Genomic DNA, 10,490 nt, shown 5'->3' on the forward strand with positions numbered 1-10,490 from the left:
AGGGACGATTGACTAAATATCCATCATCAATATCTTCATTAGGGACGATTAGACTAAATATCCATCATCAATATCTTCATTAGGGACGATTAGACTAAATATCCATCATCCATAAAACATTACGCCTATATTGTTTTAAAATTTTATTTTCGTCATGTAGAAATTGCTTCAGCTTGCACCTTAACTTTCCCACGGCTGAATCATTTTCAATTCTGCTTAATGAAAAAGGTTAATAGCATGATGTCTTTGCAAGTCCTTTGAAAGCACAATACCCTCAAGCTGCGCCCTCGGACTTTTACTACACCTCACTCAGGCTACGCCCTCGGACTTTCACTAAACCTCCCTCAGTCTGCGCCTCGGACTTTCACTAAACCTCCCCAGTCTGCGCCTTCAGACTTTCACTAAACCTTCCTCAGTCTGCGCACTCGGACTTTGACAAAACCTCCCTCAGTCTGCGCACTCGGACTTTCACTAAACCTCCCTCAGTCTGCGCACTCGGACTTTCACTAAACCTCCCTCAGTCTGCGTCCTCGAACTTTCACTAAACCTCCCTCAATCTGCGCCCTCAGACTTTTACTAAGCCTCCCTCAGTCTGCACTCGGACTTTCACTAAACCTCCCTCAATCTGCGCCCTCAGACTTTACTAAACCTCCCTCAGTCTGCGCACTCGGACTTTCACTAAACCTCCCTCAATCTGCGCCCTCAGACTTTTACTAAACCTCCCTTAGTCTGCGCACTCGGACTTTCACTAAGCCTCCCTCAATCTGCGCCCTCGGACTTTCACTAAACCTCCCTCAATCTGCGCCCTCAGACTTTTACTAAACCTCCCTCAGTCTGCGCCCTCAGACTTTCACTAAACCTCCATCTATCTGCGCACTCGGCCTTTTACTAAACCTCCCTCAATCTGCGCCCTCAGACTTTTACTAAACCTCACTCGGTTTGCGGAACATTTAATCACCAATATCCCTGAAGACATGTTTTACTTATAAATACAAGTTTCTTGTTACTGTTGAATGATGATGAGGTTGCTTATTTTTGCTTCTTATAAAATTCCTCAGCCATTAGTCACAATCCATTTCAACTGCAGTAGACAAGATACAATGCAACTTGCAAAAAATGTCATTAATGATTAATCTATAAACTTACCTAGAAACGTTCAGAGCCTCCATCCAAAGCAGTCTCTCCATTGACTCCTTTCCAAATGACATTGACATCATCTTTAATATCATTTGTTTCTTAGTAGTCCCCAGTTAGCTAGAAATGGTATTTTTCAATTAATTCTTTCACAATGACCCAGAATTCCCAGAATTTTATGCACAACGAATGATGTGTATTTCTTCCTTTATTCAATATGAAACCACGACTACACAGATAAAATATGATTTAAGCAAATGAGAACAATTAATAAACGCGCACAAATAACACTATAACAAACGCGAGACAATAACAATATGTTTAAAATTGGAAAGCATTTCTAATCAGAACACACCATGCAACACCTGGAATATTGTTAAAGCAATGACCAAAAACTAATTTTCAAAATTAGGGAGCCAGAAAACGTCGAAGATCAGATCGGGTTTTTCAGATATTACAAAATATGATATTATTAAGCCTCGGTCACACTGCACCCGATAACGATCCGATAACGATCCGATAACGATGCAAAAAAATCGCTCGTTATTCAAACTCTTGTGTGCGATCACATTGCAGCGATAATGATAACGATTTATCGTTAGTATGTGACCATTGAATTTCCTTATAGTTAATCGTTATAGTTTATCGTTATCATTATCGTCGAACAGTGTGACCGAGGCTTTAGTCTGTTAAAGTATAACGAGAAATTTTAAAATGTCAAGTCTCTAAAAGCCTTCGAAATGAAATAAACAAGCCAATGAGAAACCTTTTTGAAAATAAGATTTGATAAAAAAATCATTATATGTGCAACAAAAAACATGTTGGTAGCTAAAACTATGGGGAAAGATTGAGGGTAAGAAGTTGTTGACTTGTGGTGGCTTATAAATATATGTCTGACAATTTCTTTGAAATTCAGGAAAAATATGATCGAAAACAGAAAATAAAGTGCGTTACTAATGTCGCTATACGAACAACAATGAGTGCGAACATTCAAACTAAGTTTAAAATGTGCAGCAAGAAAATATATAAGTTGAAAAGCTTCGTAAATTATGCAAACTAAAAATGCAAGTTTAAAATTTCGTTGTTTTGGACATTGCTTCTTTTATATCTGCTTTTTCGTGTTTGAAACTAGGATCTTTTGTTTTCTTTTCCTCTTCACTTGGCGTACATTGATTACCCTCACAATAGACGTTTTCAGTTTTCGACGATTTACAAAAATACCAGGATAACCAATAGAAGAATGCTGTCAATACTAAAAATATTTTAAAAACAAGTTGCTTAACAAAAAAACACCAAATGAATGATGTAGTCAACATCTAACGAATGATAAACATACTCCAAAAAACATCATCTTGTAAAGTCAAGATTATATTTGCAAGAGGCAAAATTTAAAGTGACCATATCAGGGTCAGTGCAATAACTTCTTTGTATAACTAAATCGACTTTAAAACATTTGTAATGTATACACCTATGCGGCATCTTAAACTTCTAGTGCGGATTTTTAAGAAGTTTGCAATAACATGTTTATTGAGTTTGACGAAAGCTATATTTTCGTTGCATGTGTTGCCGTTTGCGTCACATCCTGTGCAGAGTCACTTCTAGCCCAAAAAGTCCACGAAGCTAAAATTTTCGTCATATCAAATTTGTTGTAAATGTTATTAAATTTGATTTAAGCTATTTCTCTGACCATGATGTAGGTTCTGACATCAAGCCAACGGCAACGATAATGGTCTATCAATAACTTTGAAATAAAATCAAAGTATTGCTTTAAAATCTCGTCTATTGCAAATCAAACGCGAATCTTGAGTTTACAAGATGTTTTTTAGAGAATGTTTTATCATTCCCCCTCCCCCTCAAACTGTCGGTTGGAAAACGTTTTTGTATACATCTAAAAAATATTAAAATCTTCTGACGTCTTTTCTAGATATACTGCTGACATGACATGTACAATTGACATACCAGATAAAGCAACTCCAAAAATACTAATATTGAGACTGAGATGCGGGATGTCATAATCAAAACATCTTCCTTTTATTGCAAAATTCTGCCATAAATTACACGACTTGTCCACAATATGTCCAAGTATGACCGAGGAAGGTAGCAGTCCGAATGTTTTAAATACCATATAATTTACACCGGTGGCAAATGCTCGTTTGTTGTCTGGAACACATCTTAAAATAAAACAAAATGATCGTTATCTATGAATTAGATCAGGATGAGAGTTAACTTTAATTGCTCTTATATTCTTTTTATGTTTATATTTGTTAATTTTTGATAAGGTATGCTAAATTGCATCATCTAGGCAAGCTGCAAAACGTGACAAATATCTCAACTTAATCTTTGCTGTAAGGAATTCGTCCAGCTTAAATCTAAAAGGCGTTAAAATGCCGATAACTGTTGCTGAAAGCTGACCTCAGTGTGACTGTTCTTGTCGGGACCAATGAAGCGAGACGTATAGCGCTTGCCATCAACGAAAGAAACACAAAAAAAAGAATATTTTCACATTTACGATTACAGTATCCGGGTTTTGCTTCTCCTTTGCCAGCTATACATGAGCAGTTAGCGTACATCTGAAAAACAGTTTTTAATAAACTTGTGCAATCATGACCTTAATTTAGTAGCAAGAACACTACGTTAACGCTTTTTTCCACCAAACAAATTTAATTACTCGATGGTACAAAAGAAGTCGAGCATTGACTCGACCTTAACAAATGGATGCAATCAAAAACTCATCAAACACCTATAAGGAGATAGACAAACTTAAGTATGAATAAAACAGGTAAAGAACGACCTCTGAGTAGGGAACGAAGTATTTTATAACTTGAAATAAAAAAGTCTGATATTTTTTACTGCTGTTCTTCCCTGACTCTTTATGTCATTATAAAAAATGAAACTCGTATTTTTTTTTCCTACCTTGTTTGGAAGTACTGTTTTACAACCGGCATGACAAGCGTCAACATACGTTAAATTATCTGTTCCACAAATTGGAGAGAATGACTTTAATGAGCAACGGCATTCCGCGTTACATTTATACTTTAACAATTCACCTCCTATGCTTTGACTGTATGAAAGAAGTAAATTGTTAGAAGAACAGATGCCGTTCGATTTCGTCTCTCACCACGTCAAACAAGACAAGCACACATCACCTGTTATGTTCCACAGAAACGCCAACAAACGGAATATTTTGACATGACGGAATTAAGAATATCAGTGTTCCACCAATCGCAAAAATGTGTAAAATCAAGCATGTTGCAGCTGCGTTTTTACACGACGTTTTGAGAGAAAACTTTCTGACAATATAAGAACCAACAAAGTTACCAACTATAACAAAAAAAAAGTTAAAAAAATAGAGTCATTGTTGATTTGAGCACTCCTTTGCACAATGTAAAATTACTGAAATACCATTAAAAAAGTTGTTTAAAGAAAAACTAACCCAGAGCTGAAGATATTGACACGAATGAAAGATAATATCCAGATTTTGCAGGATCCAAACCAAATTTTACTCGCAGAAACTTCGACATGAAAACCATTATTGAACCAGTGTAAAATGCAAAACATGTTATGCCAAGAGTGTTAAAAACAAACGTACGGTTTTTTAAAAGCTCCTTTAAGTCAGATGGAAGACTCTTTAAGCTGGGTATGTTCATATTTTTTGTTGCATTAAGAAAGCCTTCACGTTTGTTTTCCAATTTTCTTTTTTTGGCTCCGGGCAACTCACGTGGAAAACCAAACATAAGTATGGATAAAAGCATAGTGAGTACACCAAAAACAAGAAATCCTAACCACCACGCTCCAATCCATCTCGGATCACGTGGTGTCATCTTAAATCCATCGGGCTATGAACAAAGATCACATTAAGCAACATGGGGGGGGGCACAAATTCATATACGCATGTCTCTTTAGAAAACAATGGTTTCAAAGGAACTTAATACGGCAGAGCATGCACTGATGCACATATGAATATGTCCCCCCCCTCTCCCAATAATCGAGTTTGTTACACAATCAGCAATATAGTTACAATTACGAAAATTTCAAATATGAGTTAACAGTTACCTGTACAAATAAGTAAGAGTACGACATTCACCTGATATATGTGTACATATATACTGAGAAACTTTCCCCCGATGAGATATCCAATTCCAGGTGAAATGAATTGTATTGCGTTATAAATGCCAAGATACCATGGGAAAGATTTTGATTTAATGTTTTCATCAAGATAAACAATGAATAAAGAAAAAAATGGAGCATTTCCAGCTCCCATGATCAACATAGCAATGATAAACACAATTAGGTAGTACCAGTTTCCTCCATAATTTCCAGTTAAACAATGTGCGACTGTTTGGTTTCCAGTGTTACATAAACCACCAGAGAATGAACTGACAGGTCGATATTGTCCGATCATGAAATGCGGCAATGCAAACATCGTGATACCAAAACCTGGTATGTAAATAAGACAAATATTTTTATAAAATAAAGTGCGAACATCTAATAAAATAATTTAATAAGTTTTAATTGAGTGATTTCATGTGATATATCAGCGGCCATGTTAGTATAGTATAGGGTGTATGAAAATGGCAATGCTCAATAGAACAGAGAATGAAATCAACAAAAGCAGCCATAAGATGATAAAGTTTCTTGATGAGATGATGAAATTCTAATTCTGTAAATAATTTATGTTCTTCATTCAGTGCATATAGCTATAGGACAGGCCAGCTGAGTTCATAAATTAACGTTTTTAGTCATTCGTTGCCGGGGAAATATAATTTGTGTCAAAGTTTTTAGCTAAATCAATCTACGCAAAATAATTTAAAAACTATTCAAAAATACTTCTCATGATTGTTTGACTATCGATCTACAAAATATACTCTATACAACGTTTAGGGGAAAAAAACCACATAAAATCCATACACGAGTACATTTTCGTTCACGAAAACCGTGACTAACGCTTTTAATTGTTGCAAAGCACGAAGATAAAAACTTTGAGTTTACTAATAACTTTTCAAAAAAGCTCAAGACGTACCAGAAACCACCGCACCATAACCCATCCATCTTATCTTGTTACAATAATCGCCATAAAAACTTATAAATATCATCACTATCAAAGCACTCGCATCATTAGCAGCTGAAATTATTCCCAATTCCTTACTAGAGAAGGAAAATCGTCGCTCAATGCTTGGTAACACAAGGCTGGGCATAGCCCAGGCAGCAATACCTACAGAAAATATCAATTGCTTATTGACAAACAAAGTAAGATTAGATCACAGCAAATTAATCCAATATAGTATTTTTTGGTGGAAAATGTATCCATATATATTGACAACAACTTGTTCAAATGATCTACCATCTTAACCATTTTACCAATAATTATCATGGTCAAATTTGTGGGAAAAATAAAAAATATTGGAAGATGCACCTCCACATAGCTACGCAAAATAATAGAAAACGTGCTGTTCTGAGGGCTGTATGTTTGTTAGCATAAATCAATTGACAAAAAAATATTATTTATAATTCTAAACCTTGAAAAGTGCTATATACGCCGAAGATAATAATAAACCAGACGGATGAGTTCAAGAAATTCAGCCGTTTTGGTCGAAACTTTCCCCAACCAAACGCGAAAGTCTCTTTTGTTGTCCTTTTATCATCTGATGTAGAAAATCCATTTGATGACAACGAACTTGCACTACTCCCATTGACAATAACGACAGTCTTGTTCTTTTCCATATGTATTTGTTTTTGGTCCACTTTACTACACCATGTATTTTGTGTTTTAAACTATTAACCCTGTGATAAAAGGATTAAGATTAATGACATTAAATAAACAGATTTGACATCACGTATATAGTCGTAAAAACATCTTTACATGCACGCAGATTTAAAATTGAAAATCATTCATAAAATATAACATTTTATCCATATTTTAGCAAGAAATCATTGCAAAACTGTTTTATACTTTCTGTTTTGTTGCATATTTCACATTATTTCAATCCAAACACCTCGTTGATGGATGCATGCAGACTTACTTTATTGCATCTCTGCGAAATGTTTTGAAACAAAACTGAATGTCATGAAAAAAGATCAGTTCCGGTTTGAACTATGATGAAAACACGCATGAAATGCCAATTTATGCCACGTTTTTCATTTATGTAAAACAGCCTGAAATTCCACTGGCGTTATTTCTATAGTGAAAGGCGAAAGGTTCGCCGTCAACCTTGTATTATCAAAAGTCATATCATTTTGTGGTTTAAATTATAAAATAAAAATTCGTAATTCCTTGAACTTGTGTATTTGATCATGTACAATATGATCAAAACGAAAAATTTTGCAAAACATGTGGAAAAGGCTTAGCTACAAGCATCGAATAAGATGCAGGAAGTCTGCCCATAAAAAAATTGAAGAACGCTCTTCACATTGAAAAAATGACGATATGTCTAAAGTAGTCTTTGGTGAATGACCATATTTTAGAATTGTTTGTTCCTCATTTTTAACAAATTTTCATTCCAATAAAGCAAATGATGAAAGATGTTCTTTGTACCAGCTGAGTATAATGATTAACTGTATAAACCCCTGTGGTGATTATGGCGAAGCAAATACATTATGCAAGCGATTGTATGGGTACATGAAGAAAAAAAAGGAAGTTTGCTGGGTAAACAAAGTGATCATACAAAATAAAGTGGGTTGTTCCTGAGCTGTAGACAAGCGAAATGTAATTCTCTCGCCACTCAAGTATGCTACGCATGTTGACATACTATAAATATGTTTAAAATTTTGACAAATGATCAGTAGACCGTCTATAAAAAACGTTATAATTACTTCATGACATTGCAATGCAAAGCATTCTTCAACATTTCCTTCTTTACAATATTTGGCAAACAAAAAATCGTGGAATCTTATGTAAGGAATTGGTAGAAAGTCAACATGCTTTTAATCTACTCTCGTGAACAAGGTTTTTACTTAAATGTAAAAATGAATGAAAAATAGAAAGTTACGGCAAATCAAACACAATAAAAAGATAACAGCGTATAGCAGAGTATAATAGAGTGTAAAGCGCGCAGTAAACGTGAGGGAATGCGCAAATTTTTCTTATGTATCAAACCGTCGTCAACCTATAACCTCCTTTCATTGTTAATTTTATGGTTTTCTTATCTTTATACGCATTGTTGAGATTTTACATTTTTTATCGCATACTGAGATAGATTTAGCAAGAAAAAACAACATAATTTAGCACTTGGCAACCCTTAAACACTGCAGTTGTGAGCTAATATATCAGCAGAATGTGATCCATATTTGAATTAGCCAAAAACTATCATTTACTGATGAATCAGTCATCGCAGAATTACAGATAAAAATTTCCCGCTATTGCAAAAGGTAGACGAAGAAACAATTGGAATGCGTAGCTATCATCTGACAATAAAAGCAAATTAACGAGATTGGGATCCTAGTTTAAGTTTGATTTATTAAAACATTCAGTTTAGTGGAACAGATTTTTTTCTTACCTTGTAATTCATCACGAGTAAATGGCTGTATATGACAATTTTTATAACAACAGCTAAATGTTAAAAAGGCGCCAAAATGGCATACTAAATATAAGATGCAAAGTACTCACCAGTTTGCTTCACAAGCACTTTAAGAGGCAATAGGACATTGATCTGAAAAAATATCTTATCGACGCAGTGCCTTGTTTAGACAACAGACGCGTAATGTGATATTTGATGTGTAATGTAATATTCGACAGCATGCCATCAGAAGAGTATGATAATTCTATGAATTGTTTATTAAACAAATTCAATTGTCATAGAAATAATTTTTGAATTGCTACACACGCTTGTTAAAAATGATCCCATTTTTGTGAGTAAAAACCTGATGTGTTCCCAAACACTTTATCATAAACACTTAAAGTTCACGTAAGTAGTAATCAGTTTATTTTAACACAATTCAACCAACAAGGCAAATTTGGTCACGAAGAGCGTTAAATTGAGTAATAACATGGTTGCTTCAGGATCTTTTGTTATCACAGGGACGTTTAGTGACGTGTTTCCCTCATCAACATATTCATTAGGGACGATTGGACTAAATATCCATCATCAATATCTTCATTAGGGACGATTAGACTAAATATCCATCATCAATATCTTCATTAGGGACGATTAGACTAAATATCCATCATCAATAAAACATTACGCCTATATTGTTTTAAAATTTTATTTTCGTCATGTAGAAATTGCTTCAGCTTGCACCTTAACTTTCCCACGGCTGAATCATTTTCAATTCTGCTTAATGAAAAAGGTTAATAGCATGATGTCTTTGGCAAGTCCTTTGAAAGCACAATACCCTCAAGCTGCGCCCTCGGACTTTTACTACACCTCACTCAGGCTACGCCCTCGGACTTTCACTAAACCTCCCTCAGTCTGCGCCTCGGACTTTCACTAAACCTCCCAGTCTGCGCCTTCAGACTTTCACTAAACCTTCCTCAGTCTGCGCACTCGGACTTTGACAAAACCTCCCTCAGTCTGCGCACTCGGACTTTCACTAAACCTCCCTCAGTCTGCGCACTCGGACTTTCACTAAACCTCCCTCAGTCTGCGTCCTCGAACTTTCACTAAACCTCCCTCAATCTGCGCCCTCAGACTTTTACTAAACCTCCCTCAGTCTGCGCACTCGGACTTTCACTAAACCTCCCTCAATCTGCGCCCTCAGACTTTTACTAAACCTCCCTCAGTCTGCGGACTCGGACTTTCACTAAGCCTCCCTCAATCTGCGCCCTCGGACTTTCACTAAACCTCCCTCAATCTGCGCCCTCAGACTTTTACTAAACCTCCTCAGTCTGCGCACTCGGACTTTCACTAAACCTCCCTCAATCTGCGCACTCGGACTTTCACTAAACCTCCCTCAATCTGCGCCCTCAGACTTTACTAAACCTCAATCTGCGCCCTTAGACTTTTACTAAACCTCCCTCAGTTTGCGCCTCAGACTTTTACTAAACCTCCCTCAATCTGCGCCCTCAGACTTTCACTAAACCTCCCTCTATCTGCGCACTCGGCCTTTTACTAAACCTCCCTCAATCTGCGCCCTCAGACTTTTACTAAACCTCACTCGGTTTGCGGAACATTTAATCACCAATATCCCTGAAGACATGTTTTACTTATAAATACAAGTTTCTTGTTACTGTTGAATGATGATGAGGTTGCTTATTTTGCTTCTTATAAAATTCCTCAGCCATTAGTCACAATCCATTTCAACTGCAGTAGACAAGATACAATGCAACTTGCAAAAAATGTCATTAATGATTAATCTATAAACTTACCTAGAAACGTTCAGAGCCTCCATCCAAAGCAGTCTCTCCATTGACTCCTTTCCAA

At 35.9% G+C, this 10,490-nt stretch overlaps 1 protein-coding gene across 1 annotated transcript; it reads right to left on the reverse strand.

Annotated features, from left to right (window-relative positions):
- Positions 1–1,329: 1,329 nt before the first annotated feature.
- Positions 1,330–9,554, reverse strand: LOC124445615 (solute carrier organic anion transporter family member 4C1-like). Its single transcript, XM_046996354.1, has 10 exons — positions 8,738–9,554; positions 6,651–6,915; positions 6,155–6,346; positions 5,219–5,571; positions 4,568–4,970; positions 4,281–4,455; positions 4,048–4,195; positions 3,547–3,704; positions 3,094–3,305; positions 1,330–2,386 (listed from the first exon to the last, which is right to left on the reverse strand). Exons 2-10 carry the CDS (start codon positions 6,853–6,855, stop codon positions 2,205–2,207), a joined length of 2,028 nt encoding a protein of 675 aa, XP_046852310.1. The 5' UTR covers positions 6,856–6,915; positions 8,738–9,554; the 3' UTR covers positions 1,330–2,204.
- Between the last annotated feature and the right edge of the window lie 936 nt (positions 9,555–10,490).

The sequence above is a fragment of the Xenia sp. Carnegie-2017 genome, unplaced genomic scaffold (assembly GCF_021976095.1).
Source record: "Xenia sp. Carnegie-2017 unplaced genomic scaffold, XeniaSp_v1 HiC_scaffold_22, whole genome shotgun sequence".
Lineage (NCBI taxonomy): Eukaryota > Metazoa > Cnidaria > Anthozoa > Malacalcyonacea > Xeniidae > Xenia > Xenia sp. Carnegie-2017.